We start from the raw sequence: 23501 nt of genomic DNA, 5'->3' as shown, positions 1-23501 counted from the left end.
AGGGGTTATAAGAGATTTAGATGTCTAATGTTTTATACTGTACTATGCTGTACAACTTATAATTAACATCTCCATATAATAATGGTGAAAACCTTGACTCCATCAAAATCTTTTTTGACAACAAAATATTTGCTCAATTCTCCTCGTTCTCAAATTGGAATGTCGATCCATTTACTAAAGTTAAGCATGTAATGTAGGGTTTCCATGTCAATCGATCGTATGCCTCTCCGTTGAAATTATACCTCATGTGATTCTTCTAATGATCGAGTTAGCTATTACATGATGAACATGTCCCAAGTAAAACATAAGATGTGATAACAAGAGAGAGAAAAACTTCAATCATATCGGGAGAAACTCTTATTTATATTTTGAGATCCCTAACTACTTGATGTGTTATCTTTGACTAAAAAATATTTTTTTATTATGATTGACATGACAAATCTAATCAAATTGCTTTGTCAATAAGATAGTAGATATGTGTTAAGTCTCAACAGGACAACGACGATCTTCAAATCAAAGGGTTTTTATAATATTTATGGATGTAACATAAATAAATGAACCATAAATAAATATTTATTTTATTTATAAATATTCCTAAATATTTAGGCCTTCCATACATATATATATACATTCCTTTAAGTGCCTAAATTCCATATATGTATATATATCACTATTATTAGCATTAAATAAACTCATGCTAATTATTATTCATCACAATTATTGGAGAGATTTTTTTAAAAAAATAAAATTTAAAATACTTAAAAGTATCCTTTTAACACTTTCATCAAATAAAGGAGAAAACAAAATTAATTTATTCTATGGGCATATATAATATATTAATTGGACACTAATATTATTTGGATTTTCAAAATCATTATCTGAAGAGTCAATCATAATGAAATCTATAAAAACAGATGCACAAAACTTCAATTTAGACGAAAAAATTGCGTAAATAATATATATATATATATATATATATATATATATATATATATATATATATATATATATATAACTTTTATTTTATTTTATTGTTCCTATTTAAGGACTCTCTCTCTCTCTCTCTAGCATGGCTAATGATGCAAGATAAGGTAAGCTGTGTTACGAAGGAAGGAGTCGAAGAAAACCTTATTATAATTAAAGGACGAAGAAACCTGAAATGATCTTTTAATTAACTATAAAACATGTTTTCTAATCGCCCTAATATTAACTCCCAATTGGCTGCGATTCCCATATCCCATTCCGCAGTAGGGACTGTTACATCTCCGACTTCCCCCCGTTTCCTCCGCAACGATCCCCGCATCGGCTTTCCCGCGATCTCATGGACGACGACGACTACTACTTCGATGAGAGCGATGGCGACTACGGCGGGAGCTCTTACTCCCTCGAGGAGGATCACGGTGATGATCTGAATGATATCCTGGTGGAAGAGCCCATCGAAAAGATCTGGACCACTGCCTCGGTAAAAAGACCCTCCTCCCTTACTCGTTAACGGCTTTTTTGCTCCGACGATGAGGGTTTCTTCCCGTCTGGAAACGGTTTTGATCTTCTTGTTTTCTTGATGTCTCTGGAGATTGCCTTCTTGTTGGTTCTGACTTCAATTTCTTTGTCCGTTCATCGCCGGCAAATTATAGGTCATCTCAGCGGAGTCTCTTCTGGCCGCACAGGTAATCTCCCGCTATAGTTCTGGCTATGGTTGCTCGTCGTACTTGTAAAGTGGAGGGGGAAGTGTACTAATCTACCGTGGAACTTTGTTTTCATCAGAAGGAAGTTCTGCAGAACGTGATGAGCTTGTTGCTCATAAACGAGCAGCAGGCCAGGTCGTTGCTCATCTATTACCGGTGGAATGTGCAGAAGGTGTACGACTCTTTTGAACGGAAGGGCAAAGAACCGTTGTTCCAGGAAGCAGGGGTGGTCATTTCGGACGACAGAGACCTTGACATCTTGGGGTCGTCGACCGCCGTAATCACCTGTAACGTCTGTTTCGAAGATGTCGCCGTCCTCGATGCCACAAAGATGGACTGCGGACACTTGTTTTGTAACGACTGTGAGTTCTCTTCTTTGGTTCTAGCTGGATTGTTATAATCGGCTTAATAAGACTATTGCTCATAAACATGACCTGAATCGAGACTAAGGAATGGGCCCAACATTCACATATAATGAGATTGGTCTTTCAGAAGGTACCGAGGTTAAAGAAAGTTAAAGCAGTTGCCTTGCCAAATTATTCATTGAACTCTTTCGCTTATAACCACCTTGTTTTGAAGCTAGAATTCTCATAACCACGATCCAGAATTCAGATTTAAGGAATAAAATGAACATTCGTGTATACTGAGATTGTACTTTCAAAAGATAGTGAGGTCATAGAAAGGTGAAGCACTAAACTTTCTGAATTCGTTCAAAAGAAACAAGAGCAAGCAAGGTGAACGAAGTATTGATTAGGATGAAAGCTGTTAAGAAAGTACTAGTTTACTGTATCTTCTTTCAAGTATGTGAGTTCTTAGGATATCAATGAATTGACATGAGTAAGTAGTTTGTCATGCAAAACTTCAAAATTATTCCTTTTACTCTGTTTTTTATCAACACCTGTTATTCATAAAATAGTTTTATTGTTTGATTCTTTAGTTGCACAGTGCAGGATTTTGAACCTTCGTCTTAGTTTAACTTGTAACATTGTTATCGTTACCACTTACTGTTCTCTCTGTGCTTGCTTCCTTTTTTATTTTTGCCTAGGTTGGACACAGAATTTTATCATCAGGATAAAAGATGGGGAAAGGACCATTAGGTGCATGGACACAAAATGCACTGCTATTTGTGATGATGTCATTATTCGTAATCTAGTAAGCCGAAAGGACCCATGTCTTGCTGAACGCTTCGAGAGATTTCTTCTTGAATCTTATGTGGAAGATAATGACAACATCAAATGGTGCCCCAGTAATCCACACTGTGGAAATGCAATACGAGTCGATGGAAGTAATGTTTTTGAGGTTGAGTGCATATGTGGGTTCCAGTTTTGTTTTAATTGCTCGCTTGAAGCACACTCACCGTGTTCGTGCCAGATGTGGAAACTTTGGGTCCAGAAATGCGGTGACGAATCAGGGAATGCAGACTGGATCATGGTTAACACGAAGCCCTGCCCCAAGTGCAACAAGCTCGTTGAAAAGAATGGTGGCTGTAACTTGGTCAGATGTAGATGTGACCAACATTTCTGGTAAGATCTCTTCCTATGAAATTTTATTTTGATGGAGAAAAGTTTTGGTTAGCCCACTTCATTTTCATAAATGGCATGTTAGATTGCAGCTAGGATTATACTTGTAACAGTGAAAAATGTTTGGTCTGATTCAAAGGTTGCCTAGATATCAGTAATGAACTTTCTTTTTCTCTTTGATAACCCACTGCTGATTCGAGCACTGATTTTTAACTAAATCCTCGATCTGTTCAAGTCAACCCAAAACACCAAAACCAAACACATGACTGATTTCAACTCTTAATTGTGTAGACATTTCTTACTTATTCCTAGTTAGCAATTGAATTTCTCGTATATTTGAAGCTCATTCGTTTGACTAAACTGTAAAATGTTTAAAACGTATACGTATATTTCCGTGGAAGTTTTATATTCTTTGTGAAACCAATTGATCCTCCTTAACCTATATGTCGATGGATTGGTGATATCATGAGAATTTTTATGAGGGGTTTTTGATATAGCAACAAGGGAAAGAAAATGAGAAGTTGGTGCACCATGAATCCTGAATTACTATGTTGGAGCTCTAGTATCTGAATATATTTGTCTGTTTGTTTGCTAATTCATTAAAATCACCACCTTCCTGATCAAAGACAAAAGTATTAGCTCTTTGTAATTCTTCTTTTACCTTGTTTGTTTTGGATTATGGTTGCTAGCATCAGCTTCAGAACATTTTCACCGTAGATGATAATCTTAATGCCATGAAGACAGACTCCTAAATTGCAATGCCATGTAGATTGTAGACAAAAAAACCCCATATTGATTTCAGAGCTCATTTGATAGTTCCGATTAGAACGAATTGTTTCAGGGATTTGAGTCACATTATTTTGCGTCAAAAGGATATGGGGATGGTCATAACTCTCTGAGTGAGTTGCTCAATTATGCAGAACTCTTGACTTGACTTTTGCCTGACTTGTCTGGTATATGTGAACACTAAAACCAACAACTGTAGGTCTGCTGCTGTCTCTTGCAACAATTAATAATACTTGGTATAAATCTGCCACTGTTTTTTTTTTTCTTTAAATGAATTTGCCATTGTTAATCATGATGCATGTGTTACATAATCTGATCATATTTTTCCTTATTTATTTCTTTGATATTCTTTTTAAACTAGCCAATGTAGAAAGCAAACCAACTACTAGGCTTTTGTGGATGTATGCAGTTGGTTATGTGGTGGTGCTTGTGGGGCAGAACATACGTGGAGCACAATAACTGGCCATACTTGTAACAGTTTTACACGAGAAAAAGAAATGAGTTTTTTGGCTGTGAAGCAAAGACTACAACGTTACATGCATTATTTCAATCGATATATGACTCATGCGGATTCATTAAAGAAGGAAAATACTCTTAACGAAAATATCCAAAGAAAAATATCTGAATCAGAAAACAAGAACTCTATGATCAAAGATTACAGCTGGGTGCTGGAGGGATCACGACAACTCCTCGGGTCAAGACGTGTCCTTAAATACACATATCCATTGGCATTCTACGTATTTGGGGACGAACTTTTTAAGGATAAGATGACACCGGAGGAGAAGGAAATAAAGCAGCATCTATTTGAAGACCTGCAACAGCAGCTGGAAACCAATGTGGAGAGGCTCTCTATGTACATAGAGAAGGATTTTTATGATTTCAATGATGAGCAGGTTATCGAATTAAAGTATCAAGTTGTCAATTTGAATAGGGTCGTGAATAAATTTTGTGGTCAGATGTAAGTTTACTTTCTCCCTTTAGTAGTTGTTGTTGATTAACCAGTGAATAATGTGTGCTTCCATACTTATGCTTCAACCCTTGCAGGTACAAATATATCGAAGATGACTTGCTTGAACCCATGAAGCATTCTGTTCACCGCATTGCTCCTTACAGTTCTGGTGGTCCCAATATGTTGTTGCAACCCTCTTCTTCTTCTGGGAATTCTGGAGATTGCTAGGGAGTCATGAAAGCCAACTAAGATGACAGATCGATACGTAGGATTTAACTACTAATGGTGCTGGTGAAGGTTTTTTCATTAGAGCCACTTGTAGATGTATAGCTTCATAGGAACAACTTGAAGTAGTACAAAATTATACCTTCATTGATTTGTGTATAGAATAGAGATGATTTTGTTCATGCAAACCTAGGATGACTCTGGAGATCATTTTTTCTTTTGCACCAGTTGAACCAAATCTATAACAGCCGAATGTTAGATTTCAACTTGCATTTACTATACTAGAAAGCTATCATGAGTACTTTTACTTGAATATATATATATATATATATATATATATATATATATATATATATATGTTAGGTGTTAGAAATGAAAGAAATGTTAAAATTATGGTATAATATATTTTATTTTTTATCAATGTCACTAACGACGACGTTAGGATAAATAAAATTATTTATTTTATTTTTAAAATTATAAGGATCTGAATATAATTTTTTTTAAGTATAAAAATTACCAAGCTAATATATCTAAAATATAAGGGGTAAAATTTCAAAAAATATTATATTATATATATATTTTTAAACCTCTGCACGTGATATCATCACGTGTCGAATCGACGATTGAATTGAGGGCAAGATCGTCATTTCGACCGTTCTTGTTCGCTCCGACGGAGATGGGGGGAACGCTCGCCCTCCTCCTGGTGTCCGCGATTGCCCGCCTCGCTGATCTTTTCGATATTAGACGCGTGGACGCCACCGGCGCCGGCTTAGTGGCGGAATCATGCCCTGGGTCATCCGCCTCACCGTTGCCTCCGACGACTCCGAAGACCTCGTGTTCCGACAGGCGCCGCTGTTCCACAATGCCGCCGCGGAGTCGACGCCTGCGTCGTGACCTTCACTGTCAACTGGCTCAGCGTGCTCAATGCCATCGCAGGCGCGTACAGCGAGAACCTCTCCGTTGTCTGCATCGTCGGCGGGCACAAGTCCAACGACTACGGCACTAACCGCATCCTCCTCCACCACACCATCACCTCCGCCGCAGGGTGTTCACCGACGGCCACAAATCAGGACAGGTTTGTTGCCCTTAATTTAATAGACGAAATGACTGTCTTGCCCTTAACTTAATCTTCAATTAGGTATTTGTTCAAAATCATTTTATTTCTTATCTTAGATGTATTCATCATCAACAACAACAACAACAACAACAGATCCTAAATCTTAATTATTTAGGATCGATTACATGAATCTTTTATCGTCGTTGAGATGTGAGATTAGAAATAGTTGCTGCTTGAATTTTGATAGCTGACATGGTCGGAGCACTAAAATGGTTATTTTGTTCAGCATTGTTTCTGCTGTGAAATAGTTGCTGACAATTAATAGTTGCTTTGTTGGTAGCAGTCAATTAATATTTGTGGAATGTATGGTGTTAGATTAGTCTACAAGCCTGATCTAATTGTTTCTTCTTCTTCTTCTTCTTCTCTCCTCGAAGACTTAATCGAGTCTTAATAATAGTGAAGGAGAGTGATTCTGGCAATCTTAAGCCTGTGATTAGCTTGAATAGTATTTTCTTTTGTTCATCATGTGGGGACTAAGACACTGCTATTTAATCTCATGGCAGCTGACTCCGATCTTTCTTTTGGTCCTCGGAGAAGATGATTTGAGATTCTCTTGGCATTTGACCTTCAACTAAAGACACGAAAAGCTACAGAAGCCTATCGCATGACGATCTCAAATCTCAAAAGCTTCGCTAGAAACAGCTGCTCCTCCATGTGCTCTCTCGGTATCAAAGAAAGTTCCACTACCACATACATGAAACTACGAGCATGCTTGCCAGGCTTTTGGACTCATATCACTTTCGATCATGTAGGTGTTTGCTTGCATCACGTTTGGTTCTTTCAATGGTTTTCCCACCTACAGATAGGCTTTCTCCACTTGGGAGACAAGACTTGAAACAAAAGCTACCCTGTTCTCTGCAGTATGTGCTCTAATCTTTATCTAAGCTTTGCACTGGAAGGCTCCGCATTAGAGTCATTGAACTCATTGCTTCTCATGATCTAATTATCTACTTCTAACTTTTCTGTGATTTAGCAGGTCTCAACAGAATCACCTCATACTTGTTAAGCGATTGCAGGAGATTTGTGGAGGCATAAATATTATAGTGATGGGTTATGTTCTTCACGTCCAATAAGCAAGCTTTTGCTTCTCCCCTGCAACACAAGGGGGAGGTCCATTCTCTTAGATCTTCATCCCTGCCATGCTCCAATTGTCAAGGAAGAAATGCGGTGATTTATATTGCGTACAACATGTCAGCTGCCAGAAAGATTCAAGTCTGAGAGCAATAAATTTAGAGCTTAATGGTTGCAATGCCAACAGTTTGTTTGGCTGTGGAAGGAACAGCTCAAAACTTTTGCAGCACAGGAAATGGTTGCATAGAATATACATCGGCTCCTGTTCTATTCTCGGGGTCTACTCTGGCTTGCATAGAATACTCTCGGTGGTGCAAAGCTGCAGGTTGGTTGATGACAGCAGGACTTCAGCCCCCTTGTTTCTGCTGGCCATGCCCATGGGACTCAAGAAAAGGTGAGTCTTTTTCCCATCACCAGAGGAAAAAGGTGGGTGTGGGTACTGACCACCGTGCCCCACACTGTCTCTTTAATTGGTACCAGAAAACACCAGAAACCTACCAAAATCATTTAAGAAAGCTGATTCTTTGACAAGCATTAGGCTGCTTGGGACAGAGGACAACAAAGGTATCTTAAGCTTCTTTTCAGATGATTTATCCAAAACAAGGGGAAAACCCCAGTAGTGCTAGTTTCATTTGAAGTAACCACTGCCACTATACCCCTCACTTTCTTCCCTTTTGAGGCTTTGCTCATCTTTGGTAATCCCCATTTTAAATGATCTTTACATTCTCCTCTTTGTCCTTTCTGCTGAGAAACCTTGCTTAAGACCAGTTCTATCTTGTCTCTTATCCATCTCTATCAAGAGCACCTGCTTCATGCTGCTGGAAAATTTGAATTGGTGCACAAATTTTGAGTGCTATCTCGAGACATGCTAATTCTCTAATTTCTAGTCAAACAAGTGTCAGTAAAAAAGGGACTTGATTCAGTGTATGAACAATGTTGGTGTGCCAGGCATGTGAAGATCATGTTTATCCCCACAAACATAATCAATCAATCCATACAAATTAATTTGACTTGGTTTTATTTAAATAATGCCTCAATAAATGAGTTTGAGAAAGGTAATGTGCATCTGATCTCTGAAGGACCACCAGTTGTTGTTGTGTCAGGATTGAGGAAAGGCAAAAAAAGGAAAAAAAATGTGAGAAGAACTTTGACATTTATTGCTCTTGTATGACTCCCAAGAAAGAGGTCTACCATTCATTATTTTATGTCTGTGAGTGGCATAGGTCAAGCTGTGTCTGTGTGGTTGATTGGGAGCCTTCTTTAAAGAGGCTCTTCCTGCCTTTGGCTGAAACCTTCCAAATTGGTTGTTTTATTGTTTGGCCTGTGTTGCATGCTGCTTTCCGCAGTGGAGGAACTGTGGTACTTGGTGGGAGCTGGAGATACCTGTAGACCCATTTGGCCATTGCTGTCACTGGCTTTGCTTCTTTTCAGATACCCATAGAGGTAAAAAGTAGTAGGATCTGCTTGCTCTGAAAGAGTGAAGACTCATGGCCTTCTCGGTGCCATCTTTTCTTTTCATGCCTTCTCTGATAAATGCTTCTTACTCTGTGTTTCAGCCGCTTCTCTAAGGATCTACGCTCATGGAGTCTGAGGGGAAGCATGACATCCAAATGCAGGGTGTGAAATGCCAAACCCATTTCTTGGACAAAATGCATTCCCACAAGATATCTTCCGGGCACAAGCGCTCCAAGAGGTAGCTGATCTCCTTCCCAAAACTACCGTTTCTATCTTGTCATCGTGCAACTGGTTCTTGATGGACCCATAGATCTTTGTCGAGAGCTGTGGTTATATTAGAGCTGCAGAATATCGGCACTCATTTCTGGAACCATTTCTCCTTGTCACTGCTGGTCTTTGATTTCAGTGACTCCGAGAAGAGAAACAACGAAGATATATTGGACTCTTCGGCTAAACCAGTTCATCATGCTAAGCCGGTAAAGCTCATCTCCTCTCTTTTGCTCCTCTCAGATTCCAGGATCTCGTAGCGATCTTGTGGTTCTTAAATGACTGGAACAGTTTAACCTCTCATGGATTTCTCTGTTTTCTGTTTCTAATCTTTATGTCGAAAGTTCGGTCTTTTGTTATGACCCATAAGTCAATCTTGCATACATGAGTAATCTGATAAGGTCATAGATTTTTGCTTGACTCTTTTTAGCTCTTTTATACACCAGTTATGCATTCAGCAGCAGACTATCTTTCATCTGCGTCGTTCGACTTAGGGAAGCGCTTAATCTGTGTTTCTTTGATTCAAGGTTAATGGAAAGTCTATTGGCGACGGTGAGATCCACGATAAGCAATCGCCTGGCGCTAAGGTCCAAATATCACTGAAACGAGAGGTACTTAGATCTGTTCCATTTTATTACCACAAATGTGGGCAAGTCAAGTTATACTGATCAAGATAGCATTTAATTAATTCTTCTTAAATAGTTCCTCTCTCTCTCTCTCTCTCTCTCTCTCTCTCTCTCTCTATATATATATATATATATATATATATATAGCTGAAAAGAGAAGCTGTATTTTCTTGCTTGGTTCCTCGCCGTTATGATTCAGTACATAGTAAGCACTATAACCATCCTGAAAATTCATTTATAACCAGTTTTACATCATTTTCAATTTTCAACAAAATTGTTCAAGAATCATGGAGAAAGTGTCGAGCAATATTCGTAGATTTTTTTTGAATTTTTCCTACTTGCGTTAACATGCTGCAGATTCTGCAACTTGAAAAGCGGCTACAGGATCAACTGGTTATGCGATGTGATCTAGAAAAAGCCTTGGGGTATGGCTCTTCTGTGGTTTGTTCCTCGAAAGAAAGTTCAATGCCAAAGGTAGCTGCCATTTAATGTTTTCCTCATCCTTTTCTTGGGTCTTTCTGCAACTGAACAATATCAATTACATTAACTATCTCATTATGTAAATATGTTCATTTCTGCTCAATTAGACAGAACTAGGAAAAAACAAACACATTGATTGGGTTGGCATCGATTAATCCAATACCATAGTGTTATTATTATTTTATATGAGATCCATCACATTGAGTGCTTCTTACACTAATCAATTACCGTGCGGTAGAAAACTCTACAAAGTAATATTTTTAATACATTATGAGTGTAATTTCTGTCCTTCATGCTGACTCGTTTTCATAGACCATAAGCATGTTGATCTGGATTTGACCATGATCTAGTGAATGACTACTATATATCAACTTTGTAAGAGTTGATATTCATTCTCATTCTGAATTTGTCTACACTAGTCGAATTTTATGCAAATACATTTTGTTGTATACTTAATGTGTCAGTTTCTGTTTGCTGATATAGCTAAAACTGCTTGTGTTTTCAGCCTACAAAGGAACTGATAAGGGAGATAGCCATTCTAGAGTTAGAGGTCATGCATCTGGAGCAGTATCTGTTGTCACTTTATCGCAAAGCTTTTGAGCAGCAAACAGCTACCTTATCTCCTCCTGCTAATGGGAACAAAACTAAAAAAGTTTTAGGTTCTGAACCAGAGTCGCTTCATGAGTCAGCAAAACTTAAAATCTTGTCTAAGAAAGGAAGCTCAAGAATTCAATCTAGTCAAGCAGAGGTGCCACAGAAATGGACCACTGACTCAGTGAATCGAGATTGTGAAGTCAAGTGTCAGGGGAAGTTACTTGGTTCTGATGTTCATCGCAGCCATTCTTCGCTTTCTCACCGTGCTGTTTGTTCGGCTAGAATTTCACCTTCAGAGGAAAGTCTTGCTAGAGCTCTTGACTCATTCCATTCTCAACCTTTGTACCTCCACGAGGTAAGTGGATGTCAATCTTTGACTAGTATCAGATTTGGACCACAATTTTTGCAACCGAGTGACTGTTCAATTCATTTCCTAATTTTGATTCTGAAATTCTCCTTGTCCAGGAAGAACAAAATGCTAATTCGGGGGTGATAAGCTTGGCAGAATATCTTGGGACTAGTATCACCGATCATGTTCCAGAGTCTCCTAATAAACTTTCAGAAGATATGGTCAGATGCATGGGTGCCATATATTGCAAACTGGCTGACCCTCCATTGGTTTATCATGGCCTTTCGTCATCTCCTGCTTCATCTTTCTCATCTATGAGTGCACTCTCTCCCCAATATCTGGGGGATATGTGGAGTCCTGGCTATAAAAGAGAATCGAATCTAGATTCTCGGTTAATTAATCCTTTCCGAGTTGAAGGACTGAAAGAATTCAGTGGACCATACAATGCAATGGTGGAGGTGCCTCTTATTTGTAGAGATCGTCGGAGGCTGAGGGATGTTGAAGACATCCTACATAACTATAAGTGAGTTGCATGATTCCACCTCAACTCTTGTCTAGTGCTGCTGCTTTTTACCTGCATTGCTTTTCTCATTAGTACGATGCTAAACTTCTGCACTGCCAAGCATTACGAGTCTTAATTACCTGAGGCATAATAATAAAATTGAAACTCTTTGACAGATTAATCCTTCAGCGATTGGAGACAGTTGATCCAAGAAGGCTGAAAAATGATGAAAAGCTTGCCTTTTGGATAAACATACACAACGCCATCATCATGCATGTAATTTTTTTCTCTAGAGCTATAATTTTCTCCAGATTTTTCACTCCTAGCAGAAGAATATCTTGCACCTTCTAACTGGACTTTTGTGGACCTTCTCAGGCATATATAGAATATGGAATTCCAGAAGGTAATGTGAAGAAAACTTCTTTGCTCATCAAGGTACATAACAATGATTAAGTGAAAGAATGACGAATCAAGTATTGCCTTTTGCTTAGATAATGTGAAATAACATACACATCTTACAGGCAATGTGCAGTGTAGGTGGTTGTTCGACAAATGCAGCCATGATACAAGGTTACATTCTTGGGTGCAGGACACACTGTTCCAGGCAGGTAGGCCTCGTACTCTTGTTCTTCTTTAATTTTTCTACCTACAATGGCTGAGAAAGATCTTAGGATTATGCAGTCACATGTCCACCATAACTTCAATAGCTCATGCCCACAACCATGTCTTCATCTTACACAATTAAATCTGTTCTTAGATTTACTGTTGTTCATCCATCAAGCATGTCAAAAAGTTGATGTAAACTGACTGAGGAATTTTATGTATTAGGAATATGTAGAGAAAGGAAATGCAAGGATTTGTATGCAGACAAGTGAAGCTGTTGAAACTAGGCACCTAAAGTCATACATATCATTGTAGTATAAATTTATGCCTATGGAGTAGAACTTAAACACACAAGCAAATGTAATTAACTATGAATAACACATAAAACCAGAAGAAATAACAGAAGTTACAGATCCATCGAATAATTGGAAAAAGCAGGTGCTTTGAGCTTGGCTGATTAATTGTCATGAATATAGCAAGCTGGAATCTATACGTGTAGCATTCACATTCCTGCTACGGAAAGTCGATGATACATATAAAATATGGCCTGATCTTGAGGTATAGATACTGAGATTAACCTCCAATATATGGGAGAAGATAGGTGTATAATTATTGTATCACTGTATTGTAGGGAACCTATCTATTTGTGTATAAGTAAGAGATATAGAGATGCTTAATCGAAAATAGAGAACTGGTCAGAGATTTCTGATCTCATTTTCCAAAAAATTTATGATCTAGTAGTAAGAATACTCACGTACAAGGGAGGATGGTAACAGTCACAGGCACATCTTCTATTGGTACCTGCCTCGTATCTGTACCTGTGTGTTTCTGTTCAAAAATTCCGAACATTCCCAAATGAGGCTTATGGAGTGTCCTTCTTTCCTTGCAGTGGCTTCGGACATTGCTCTATCCGAGGTTAAAGCAGAAGGCCAGAGATGAGTGGCAAGCCTATGCAATTGAGCAACCAGACCCTCTTCTATACTTTGCGCTCTGTTCGGGAAGCCATTCTGATCCTGCGGTAGACTTCTTAATTGCATTCATCTGATTTTTTTATGTTTTCTTCACCGTTTTTATTTTCCTCTTGTTACAGCTGAGTGATAAAAAATGAGCATAAAAATCATGTCATCTTTCGCGTCTTACGGATCATGATCTGTTTGATAATTACAAAGAGCTATTTACGAAATCTTTTTAAAATTGTTAGTTTATGTTCAACAAATTTAAAATTAGAAGCATTTATGTGTTTAGGCCTCACTCTTTTCATACTTGAATTCAATGGCTTCGTATGTATGATGCTGACAGGTCCGAATATATAACTCTGATAGACTGTTCCATCAGCTGGAATCAGCAAAGGAAGAGTACATTCGTGCTACCGTTGGTATTTGGGAGGAACAGAAGATCCTTCTACCAAAGCTTGTAGAATCATATGCTAAGGACACAAAACTAAGCTCGCAAAGCTTGGTCGACATGGTTCAGCGTTACCTTCCCGAGACTCTTAGGATGGCCATGCAGAGATGCCAACAAGGCAGATCGAAAAAGATCATCGAATGGGTACCTCACAACTTCAGTTTCAGGTATCTGCTCGCCAGAGAATTAGCATTTCCTCAGATCAACTGACAAATAACACGATGCTGGCTGTGAAAGAGGATTCGCATCTCTCTTTATTTTGTTTTTCTTGTACAAAAGAGCTGATGCATTTTGTATATTGAGAGGTTGCAATGCATCATCACCTGTGCATAATTCAGTTGGCCTTGATGAAATCCTGACATTAACTTTGGCATAGAAGGTAAAAAAGTATATTTGCCTTTTTGTCAAGGAGATGATTGCATGGCTTGTACTGACCAGTTCGAAAGGATGATGGCTTCTGCATCTTCTCAGGTGTTTCACTTGCTACTGGAAGTTACTCTCATCATCTTTCATGATTGTTATATGAAAGAAGGATCACATAACAAAGCAGTTCAAGCTTTCACCGAGTCCAACACAGACATAGTAGACTCATGTTTCTGCTTGAATCAAAGGTGGAGAAGGATGTTTCTCCTTTCCTTTTCCTGGAGAATAAACATGATCTGATCAGACTGCAGGAAAAGGCTATTGTGTTTTGTGTTTTGGTTTGTAATCTTTTTTTGCAAGGATATGTTGGGAAGTCACAAAAGTTGGTTTCTGTTTCCATATTTTTTAAAATGAAAAATGAAAAAACAGTTTCTTGAAATCCAAAAAATTGGGTTTTTGCAAGTTCCTGATCGTGTGTTTTGGCAACAAGAAACGGCAACATATCAGGATGATAAGGATGAAGAGCAGCAGATGTTTCTCGCGAGTCGTGCTGCGCGTCTTCTGCCACCAATACCATAACTGCATCTTTCTTCCTCATCTGTTGACGTCAGAGGAACGGCAGATGCCGCCGCCGCCGATGGCTTCGACACATCTCCCGAGTGGCAGAAGCCAGCCACGAGTGCTAGTAGGTGGATTTGGTGTCAGTCCTTTGCCACTTCCATGTGTTGCAACTTGTACCTGCATCTGTCTCCTTGTGCTCGGCTTTCGGACCTCTCCATGCTCTATATGAACACACAGAGGGAGAGAGTAACTCATCGTCGGAGGCAGAAATGGAGGCGGCTTCCGAGGGGGAGTCTCGAGCCATTGCTTTCGGTGAACAGCAGGAGGCTCTCGTGGTGAGGTCATGGAATGCGATGAGGAAGGACGTAGCTGATGTTGCACTGAAGTTTTTCTTGAGGTGCCTCTCTTGCCTGCTTCCTTCCATCTCTGTTCTTCGACACCGCGTCGCCGGCAACACACAGTGTGTTCTGCTCTTGGCAGGGTCTTCGAGATCGCACCTTCAGCTGCTCGACTCTTCTCCTTCCTGCGCGACTCCAACGTGCCGCTCGACAAGAACCCAAACCTCAAATCCCATGCCATGTCTGTGTTCACCATGGTATATCTTCTTCCTTCCTTCCCTTCCTTCCTTCCTTCCCCCATTCAATGCCATGTTCGGTTGCAGGTGTGCGAGTCTGCGACACAGCTGAGGAAGAAAGGCAAGGTTTCGGTGAGAGAGACGACGTCGAAGAAGTTGGCGGGCACTCATATCAAGGCTGGCGTCATCGATAAACATTTCGAGGTTATTACTCATCGAAGAATCGCTCAAACCAATTGATAATGATTGTTAATTCCAAGCCAATGGGTTTTTTACGCAGGTGGTGAGGTTTGCGTTGTTGGATACCATAAAGCACGCAGTTCCGGAGATGTGGTGCCCTGAAATGAGTGCTGCCTGGGGAGAAGCCTACGACCACTTGGCTGCAGCTTTAAAGGAAGAGATGAGGCTTCTCACTTCTTCTTCGTAAGAAGTGGTAGCTTTGTGCATCCTCTGATGAATAAAATGATATCTTATATATAGGGTTTGAATACAGTCTAATAGAAGAAGAAGAAGAAGAAGAAGAAGAATACCACTTCGGTAAGCTTTGGAAACTGAGTGTGTAACCAGAGATTAATAATGAATGGCTCCCTCGCAACATGCCAAGGGGAAGAAGAAGAAGAGTCGAAGCTCTTCCCATGACACTCTCTCTTTGTTTCGTTCGTGCTCTGCTGCGAGTGAACATCGTAGAGAAGGGCAAAGAAACTGTTTCCGGTTCTTGATTTCAACCCTCATCGATCCGAAACAATCTTAGCTTCATATGAATACGAGGATGAAGACGGAACATATAGCTTTGGGTTTTAGCCGTATCGTCTTTACGCAAAAATGGCTTCTGCTGCTGTTCTATTAACGACGGCACACAGAATCGATGATGGCATGCACGTCAGGAGGGCAGGCGGAGGGCGGCGCTGGCCTTGGCGGCGAAGAGGCAGAGGTCGGGGAGGGAGAGGGGGCGGTGGGAGTAGGAGAGCGGGAGTAGGAAGTACAGCTGCCCGGGCTGCAGCTTCTCCCCTTCCCCCACCACCGGCGGATGAGCCCCCACCTGCATCGCCTCGCCGCTGCAGACGTAGTACCCCGGGCTCCTCGCGACCACGCGCCCCGCCGGCACCGCCGTCTCGTACTCCTCCATCTTCCCGTCGGCGCGAATCACCTTCGCCGTCGCCGAGGAGGACCACTGCGCCGTCCAGCTCCGTTGCTGCTGCCTGACCTTGGACGACACCGGCGCACAGTTCCCCATCACGTATCTCTCCCGGCTCTCGACGTGTTGCATGAGAGAGAGGGACGCTCACTGACCGCTGAGACACATCAGTGGACTTCATATAACGCAGCGGACGCAACTGGATTCTCGCAGATTTACCAAACTAACCTTCGCTTTGACCCAATCCATGACGTGCGAACGCCGCTACTTTGACCCCCACGGAGAATGCGCAAAGCACCAACTCGTCCATCTTCTTCCTCTGATCAAATCTAACGTTTCCGCGAACGATCTGTCTGCCCTCAAGTCCAGCGAGAGCTCAGCTTCGTGGTCTTATCCGACCATCAGGAAGCAGGTACGGAACGACAGCATCGAACAGGAGGAAGAAGATTGCACATGAGATGTTTGCGGAAAGGACGAGGACAATGATGCAGAGAGGAGGGGGTCTCTTTCTGGGTAGCTTCGGATGGGGTTGGCCTCACGGGTCACCCGTGGCCGTGACGGGTGGCTTTTTCCTTGAGCTGGAGCGCAGCAGGTCACGCCGGCCTGCTTTCGTGGAAGTCTCCTCCTCCGGCTGGGCATCTCATGTGAGCCAGCAAAAGTGAGCAGGTCAAAAAGATCCGGAAGGGTGGGATGGTGACGGTGGTGGTGGTGGTGGTGGTACTGTTGATTTAGACGTCTCTTGCCCTCTTTCTTCCTTGCCGTAGAAGCACATCCATAGCTGGTCAGCATCCAGCACTCGGTACTCGTTTGTCTTACTGCAGCGGTCACAGCTTCTCCTGATTGCTTTGCTATAGAAGAGAAATGAGTCGTCGACATGGATCGAGCCCAAATCCATGAGATAATGACAACAGAAGCCCATACAATATTCTATAGCCTCCTCAAGACACTTGCAATTGCCGACAAAGTTCTCTAGTATTATTGACATCATTTTTTATTTGTTTTTGCGTGGAAATTGGAAAAAGAAATCCCCCAAATATTTTATTTTATTTACAGAATTAATAGACCAAAATTTTCCGATTGGCTGCGTTGCCAAAAGCTTCCGATCGCTTCGACCTCCTACATCATCCCATCGATTAATTAGATCTCGAACGTCCATCCTCGATCCACCGGTCGACGTCTGCCCGTGATGACCATCGAACTCTTTCACTTGGACGGTTCAGATCGTTCCGCCCGATCTTGTATTCAAGGTTTCCGCCTCCCCCTCTTTTACCTCTCTATTCCGGAATGGCGCTCAGATCCGGCGCAAACTTGCGCCGTCCGCCACCGCCTCTACTACACCTCCGCGCCTTCTCCTCCTCCCTCCCGCCGATGGGCACCGCCACCGACACCCCTGCGGGAAACACCTGTGGTGACACAACCCCTCCGCCGCACTGACCCGCGGCGCCCACCAGCGCGGCGCTCGCCTTCACCGCGAGCCTCGCGAGGTCCTCGGCCTGGAGTCGGCGCTTCAGCATCGACCGCGGGAGCGCGAAGTAGAGCTGCCCAGGGCGGAGCTCCTCCTGGCCGCCCACCCCAGAGACGAACGCGTCGAACTCCATCTCGTCCGCATCGCACACGAAGAAGCACGCGGCGTCCTTGCCCAGCGCGCCCGCGGCCGTCACCGGCCGCGAGTACTCGCGGAGCCCACCGTCGGGAAGGACCACCTTCGCAGTCCCCGCGGCCCCCACCACCACCGCCGCCGCCGAGGCGCACGAAATGCAACCCCCCATCGCCGAGGAGAAAGCAATGCCGATCGAATTGGCCCCTCTTTTGCTCTCGATTTGAAATCTCCGTTGCCGTTTCGCTTTCCGTCGGAGACGAGGCGCGAGTTGTTATAGGAGGAGCGTCACGCGTCGGCTATTTTGTCGTGTAGCGAAAACATGACAGCCCGGAGTCCGATGATGACAGCTGGTGACGGGTCGGGAGTGTCGCTTCCGAAACGGTCATAGCTTTCGAGAAAATTACGACAGATGGGATTAACCTCGAGAACTGAAGGCACCCCCAATAAAGCCTTGGCTGAGAGTTCCAACGAGCATTCTATTATATTGGAAATGGAGAGCCTACGTGTAGCTTTCTATCAGGTCAGTCTAGTAAATTAGTTTGAAAGGTGGTCGAGGTGTCATGTTCTCATGACCGGACAGATCGACAGAGGTGTTTTGGTGTCGCCACGTGGGGAAACTCTACCTGGCACAGGACTCGCGTGGGAGAGTGGTCGACCACGTGGTTTCTGATGCCCCGCAAAATTACTGACTCCTCCCTGCCGCGTGTTGTCCTCACCGACAAAACTTACGCCTGCGCCCCACGCAGGCAATCGTTGCGTGTCATAGAACGACACGTCAGTCTTTAGCTGAAGCATTGTCAACGAAGTAAGGTGGGTCGGATACCCACGCGGATGCCATTAATTTTACATTGTAGTCAGTGCACTGGGAAGCGTGTAGGTCGCAGGAATGGCAGTAGGAGTTTTTGAAAGGCAAGAGATTGGCTGAAGTCGTTCAAGAATTGGGTCGTAGACTAGAATGCGGACGCGTGGCGTGAGGCCAGGCGACGGAAGCCGGATTCCGTGACAGGCCTCCGTGTCGCTTCGAACGGAGACAAGGTCTCCTCGGGAGCCACATTGGGTGTGCGTTGGCAGAGGAACGCACCACGTGGCCTTCAATGCTTCGTACGATTTGCCTGATTCAAATGGGCTCCGCTGTCGCCCCTCCCGCCGGCTCCCGTGTGACGGCGGCAGGTTTGGTCGTCGTGCACTCGAGTGGATGCTGTGTACAGGCAGAGTTGGTCCATGTGGACCCGACGTGGTGGGCTCAGCCAATTACCGGGACCCACAAAATGGTGGCCACTAGATTTTAGTTCGAATCTCTTAGTTGTCTTAATGACGGTTCCTTCTTGTGTTTAGCTTGAAGCTTGTCATCCGAGCCCAGCTCTCGACACCAAGCTGACTGTCTCGTGACAACCTACGCTTACGGGTGAGTTTTCCCCCATCATCGGGGACGGCGAGGTGACCATGCGGGCCATCGGGCCATCGACACTTCGGGTCGAGCCGCCGGCAGAACGGGCGGGCGAAGAGGGATACGGTGATGGCGAGCCACGACGCGGCGTTCGAGGAGCGGGCGGGGGAGATACTGTTCGGGTACCAGCCATTCGCTACGCAGGACGCGCGGGTGTTCGAGCGGGCGGAGGAGTTCGCGGGGGCGGCGCTGCTGCGCCACGTCGTCTGGTCGAACGATCCCGACACGGAGTCGACCTCCCACATCATCCCGAACAAGCAGTGCACCGGGAAGGACTTCGTGGTGCCGGTGGCGCACCTCCTGTTCGTCGAGCTCTTCCTGCGCTACGACTCCTTCGAGGTTATTTTTAGTATACTGTGGCGTTCAGTATCTAAGAAACCACTAATGGTGAAGGTTACAGTATAATACACTAATTCTTCCTCCTCATATTCTATATGGTTTCTTTACTCTTCGGCTTAGTAGAGCTCCACTAAGTCAGTGGTGAACGGAGTCTGGTTTGATGAGGACACCGACAAAGGTATGAAACTGACCAACTTAATAAAGTCTCCTTTCCCTCACTAAACTAATCCTCGACCAAACAGATTGCATTGCTCGATGTCCAAAGGTATCGCCACTTAATCTCACTTCAGATACATGCATCTGAGGCAGAACCCAAGAAAGCAAATGCGAAGCACGGTATCTAATTCATGGATTCCGAGTTAGCAAAGCTAATTAACACCACCTTTCCAGCATGCTTTGTCTTAATTGTATCAAAGCTTTAGACACTGATTCATTTCAAGTATACCAAGAACAAGAAGGCAAACAACACTACTTAAACAAGCCATTAAACATTATGCTCTCCAGATATTTCATCCCTGAAAGAATCAATCATCTAACATGAATTATATTAAAGACTGCAGATAGTTCTAGTGTTCGTGAGCTCGTGGGAGATAAACGCAGGTCTGCTATTTGGATTTCTCATGACCATCGACAACAAATTTGTACCGACAAGGAATAGCTTTTTCCGGCAGCATTCAAGAGTCTGGTTCGATCACGAACATTGTTTTATAGACTTGCATAACAGCGGTACAACAATTGAGTTCATTGCTTTCAGAGCAGACAAGCTCGTATACATAATGCAGAAGATGGCATGCAGCCTCTCAAGCTACGCTAAATCTTCTCTGCCACTTAGAACAGTGTGAAGAGAGGTCGCTTGAGATCACCAGCATGCAGGTGTTGGATCATCAAGGGGAGGAGAAGGCATCATCAAGCCATGCGTGAGGCTCCCCGTCCTTGTCGACGCCAGGCTCTAGCTCACGCAGGGAATGGAGAGCAGTCCGGATCTGGTTGACGCGTTTCCGGTGGCGGATCCGCCGCAGCACGACGTCTCTGTCGAGAGGCTTCCGCTCGGCGCCGCCGCCGCTGCCTTCGGAGTCCGGCTTGAGGTAGAGGCAACTGGTGACCGGGCTTCCGCCGGCCGGAAGCTGGTTCTCGTCACCATAAGTGGATGTTAGTGACAAGGAGGAGGAGGGAGGCTTTTGGGAGATGAGGAAAGCCATGGCGAATGCAGCGAGACTGGAGTGAAGAGACCGAGAAGACTGAGAAGGTGGAGAAGAGAAGATGGGAAGGGTTTATATAGAAAGGTCTCTCAAGTCTCAGCTGCCCGGAGGAGAGTTTTGGTACTTCGAGATTCGTGTTCGAATAGAAAACTGTAACACTTACCCGCTTATTCGTCGCGAACAAGCGGATTTGGTTCTTTGGTTGGATCCGTTATAAGATCAACATGTTGCATAAATCCAGAACCCTAATCACGCATGTTTTTGCCAATCTTGAAGCAAAAAGAACAGGTACAGGATGGATCAGATCAGTAGATTAACAGGTTAGATCCATCGGTAGATCAACACGTTACACCCATTGGGCTCATCTTATTACGACCCCTTATATCGGATCACCTCCAAAGGTATCACGGACTTAATTAGTTTTTTGTCTAAGTTATTCGACACATTTATATATTCGTCCACAGATGATTAGTATCATCGAAATCTCATATGATCCCTTAAGGACCTACAAAAGATAAGACGGATTAGAGAAAATATTGCACATCATGTTATCATTATATTGCTCACCAAAGTAAAGCTTCAAGTAACTCATAATCATACATCTATATAATCAAGTTCCTTACAGGATTTCTCCTGTATATATCGCATTGTCTAAAATTATTTTATTATGATTTGCTATAGTATGTCGCCTCCTAATGATATCTTCATTCTATTGCGATATTTATAAGATAAATTCATATTATGATCTCTCCATGTATGACCTCTACTACCACATCGTAAAGCCTTTATCACCTTTGATTGTGTTCGCTTATTTGTCAATCGACATTCGTCCACTCACTCTCGGGTCATACATAAACAAAACATAACTCTAGGATAATTCATTACCCAACGGCTCTCAAAGTCTATTAACTTTGTTGAAATTGATAGGCCATTGTCTATATCTTAGGCTTCTACCTCCATTATAATCTCTGATGTGGAACAACTTCTTTTGCTACAACTCAAATGGTAGCACTACAATATTTTTTTTTAGAAATTCTTGCCTCCATGTCCTCTTGCCTTATGCCAAGGCTTTTTGACCTTAACTTTATCTTCATAAGGTGAGTCACATAAATTCCCCTACCAATTACATCGTTGAAATAATATTCATGTGCTTCAAAACTCCATTCGACTTTAGTATCATATAAGATAAGTTTGTTCTATTAGAATGAGAGATCGATGAAATGATATAATCTTATTTTTACTTCTGTAAGTGTTCATATTTTTTACCTTTATTTAATGAAAGCTTTGTGTTTTCACTCTATGTTTCATCTCCTATATCGACTCCCCTCGTACGACTCAAGCACTTCACTAAGTTTCACTCAATTTACTCTACTCCTCTATGTGCATTGAGCTGATAATGACTTTCACACCTACCATTTAATGGGTTAGTCCTTCGTCGAGTCCAATCTTTACATTGGCTCTTAGTGTATCTTCATTTGGTGATGCCTATGGTTGCTTTTCTACTTGATCTCGTAATGCATCTAGCATTATCTTGTATAAGATCATGTGATAACTCCTCGCTACTTACCAGCTCCATTGAGGTTTATGGAGTTATTGTTTTGAGGTACTCCCCTAATTTGTGCAGTCTGTTATATATTATTTTTTTTTTAGAGAATCGTGACTTATCTCTCTTAAATATCTATCTCATTGGAGTTTTTGTTTTTTTTTTTTTTGCATCATTCTCTCTGGAAGTTTTAGAAACTATCATCCCGTTAGAATACTCTACCTTACTGAACATACTATATACTATTTTGTCACCATAAATGCACTTGCTATATTATGATTATTTGTCACTCCCATTGCGCCCCTCGAGGCTTAGTAACATGTTGAACTTATTACACGCTTCAGCCTCCTATAGATGTATCATTTTCATGTTGAAGAAAAAGTTCTCATGCTCCATGACATCGAGTTTTGATCGCCTTGAGATGGTAATAGATAGTCTATCGTTTGTATACAAGCTCTTACATGAGTACTAATTTCTTTGAGTTAGTAATTGCCCTCATATTTGTGAGTTTTGCATAACTCGTTTAGTCATTGAGTAACCCATCCCTTTTTGTATGGTGTCATCCTTTATTAAGTGTTTTGCTTGCCTTAAGTATCGTTAAGTTTAGTTGTCAGTGTCGAGCTGTAGCTCAAAGTTAACCATCTTAATTTTTATGTGCTGCACATTCTTTCTAACTTGTCTTCGTGATGTCTCTTACGTAAATGGTCAATCATTCCTTCGAATGTTAATTTCATATGCCTGCTCAATGTAAACTCATTATGTCCCCTACATTTTCATGTTAAGTATTTCTAAATGTGTTTATCTTGCTATTATAACATATATCATGGACTTAGCTAGTTTTGTTTAAATCGTGTGGTACTCTTATGTGTTCATTTATAAAATAATAACCTCATGAAAATCTCTTGTGATCCTTTAAGAACCTATAAAAAAGAAAATAGGTTAGAAGAAGTATTTAACTCGAAATTCTGTAAACCTACAATGCAAATTATAAATATAGACTTTACAAACTCTGAATAATCACATGATAAAAGGTCTAATGTGATCGAGTAAAAGTCTCAATAAGTGATCACATGATATTATCATGAAATAAGATAGTGAACCAACTCT

The 23501-nt window shown here is 42.1% G+C and overlaps 5 protein-coding genes across 6 annotated transcripts; 4 read left to right on the top strand and 1 right to left on the bottom strand.

The window, feature by feature from the left end:
• The first annotated feature begins 1249 nt into the window (after window positions 1-1249).
• Window positions 1250-5409, top strand: LOC135637868 (probable E3 ubiquitin-protein ligase ARI2). Its single transcript, XM_065150718.1, has 6 exons — window positions 1250-1462; window positions 1635-1667; window positions 1765-2047; window positions 2731-3208; window positions 4401-4949; window positions 5036-5409. Exons 1-6 carry the CDS (start codon window positions 1322-1324, stop codon window positions 5166-5168), a joined length of 1617 nt encoding a protein of 538 aa, XP_065006790.1. The 5' UTR covers window positions 1250-1321; the 3' UTR covers window positions 5169-5409.
• A 3161-nt stretch (window positions 5410-8570) lies between these two features.
• LOC135638074 (uncharacterized) lies at window positions 8571-14408 on the top strand. The gene is made up of 12 exons (XM_065151024.1): window positions 8571-8796; window positions 8910-9046; window positions 9215-9284; window positions 9603-9686; window positions 10059-10175; window positions 10687-11130; window positions 11241-11647; window positions 11803-11902; window positions 12002-12061; window positions 12148-12234; window positions 13119-13247; window positions 13529-14408. The coding sequence occupies exons 2-12, from the start codon at window positions 8934-8936 to the stop codon at window positions 13841-13843; spliced, it is 1926 nt and encodes a 641-aa protein (XP_065007096.1). The 5' UTR covers window positions 8571-8796; window positions 8910-8933; the 3' UTR covers window positions 13844-14408.
• A 223-nt stretch (window positions 14409-14631) lies between these two features.
• On the top strand, window positions 14632-15710 carry LOC135638075 (hemoglobin-2-like). 2 transcript variants are annotated; one of them, XM_065151026.1, is made up of 4 exons: window positions 14632-14954; window positions 15038-15152; window positions 15219-15335; window positions 15412-15710. In XM_065151026.1, exons 1-4 carry the CDS (start codon window positions 14827-14829, stop codon window positions 15556-15558), a joined length of 507 nt encoding a protein of 168 aa, XP_065007098.1. In that variant the 5' UTR covers window positions 14632-14826; the 3' UTR covers window positions 15559-15710. The 2 variants fall into 2 exon arrangements, with proteins under 2 accessions (XP_065007098.1, XP_065007097.1); XM_065151025.1 differs by having other exon boundaries at window positions 15038-15335.
• A 154-nt stretch (window positions 15711-15864) lies between these two features.
• On the bottom strand, window positions 15865-18232 carry LOC135638076 (uncharacterized). The gene has a single exon (XM_065151027.1). It carries the CDS (start codon window positions 18033-18035, stop codon window positions 17541-17543), a length of 495 nt encoding a protein of 164 aa, XP_065007099.1. The 5' UTR covers window positions 18036-18232; the 3' UTR covers window positions 15865-17540.
• A 1150-nt stretch (window positions 18233-19382) lies between these two features.
• On the top strand, window positions 19383-19718 carry LOC135639113 (allene oxide synthase 1, chloroplastic-like). The gene has a single exon (XM_065152885.1). It carries the CDS (start codon window positions 19383-19385, stop codon window positions 19716-19718), a length of 336 nt encoding a protein of 111 aa, XP_065008957.1.
• The last annotated feature ends 3783 nt before the right edge of the window (window positions 19719-23501 follow it).

The sequence above is a fragment of the Musa acuminata genome, chromosome BXJ3-5 (genome assembly GCF_036884655.1).
Source record: "Musa acuminata AAA Group cultivar baxijiao chromosome BXJ3-5, Cavendish_Baxijiao_AAA, whole genome shotgun sequence".
NCBI lineage: Eukaryota > Viridiplantae > Streptophyta > Magnoliopsida > Zingiberales > Musaceae > Musa > Musa acuminata.
This window is presented reverse-complemented; position numbering and strand designations above follow the sequence as displayed.

What these genes read in the sequence shown, in the direction of transcription:
- LOC135637868 (XM_065150718.1), top strand. Translation starts at nt 1,322, where the DNA reads ATGGACGACGACGACTACTACTTCGATGAGAGCGATGGCGACTACGGC. An exon ending in AGATCTGGACCACTGCCTCG is followed by an intron (nt 1,463 to 1,634) that starts GTAAAAAGACCC and finishes GGCAAATTATAG; the next exon opens with GTCATCTCAGCGGAGTCTCT. An exon ending in AGATGTGACCAACATTTCTG is followed by an intron (nt 3,209 to 4,400) that starts GTAAGATCTCTT and finishes GGATGTATGCAG; the next exon opens with TTGGTTATGTGGTGGTGCTT.
- LOC135638074 (XM_065151024.1), top strand. Translation starts at nt 8,934, where the DNA reads ATGGAGTCTGAGGGGAAGCATGACATCCAAATGCAGGGTGTGAAATGC. An exon ending in CAGTTCATCATGCTAAGCCG is followed by an intron (nt 9,285 to 9,602) that starts GTAAAGCTCATC and finishes CTTTGATTCAAG; the next exon opens with GTTAATGGAAAGTCTATTGG. An exon ending in AAGAAAGTTCAATGCCAAAG is followed by an intron (nt 10,176 to 10,686) that starts GTAGCTGCCATT and finishes TTGTGTTTTCAG; the next exon opens with CCTACAAAGGAACTGATAAG.
- LOC135638075 (XM_065151025.1), top strand. Translation starts at nt 14,827, where the DNA reads ATGGAGGCGGCTTCCGAGGGGGAGTCTCGAGCCATTGCTTTCGGTGAA. An exon ending in GCACTGAAGTTTTTCTTGAG is followed by an intron (nt 14,955 to 15,037) that starts GTGCCTCTCTTG and finishes TGCTCTTGGCAG; the next exon opens with GGTCTTCGAGATCGCACCTT. An exon ending in TCATCGATAAACATTTCGAG is followed by an intron (nt 15,336 to 15,411) that starts GTTATTACTCAT and finishes TTTTTTACGCAG; the next exon opens with GTGGTGAGGTTTGCGTTGTT.
- LOC135638076 (XM_065151027.1), bottom strand. Translation starts at nt 18,035, where the DNA reads ATGGGGGGTTGCATTTCGTGCGCCTCGGCGGCGGCGGTGGTGGTGGGG.
- LOC135639113 (XM_065152885.1), top strand. Translation starts at nt 19,383, where the DNA reads ATGGCGAGCCACGACGCGGCGTTCGAGGAGCGGGCGGGGGAGATACTG.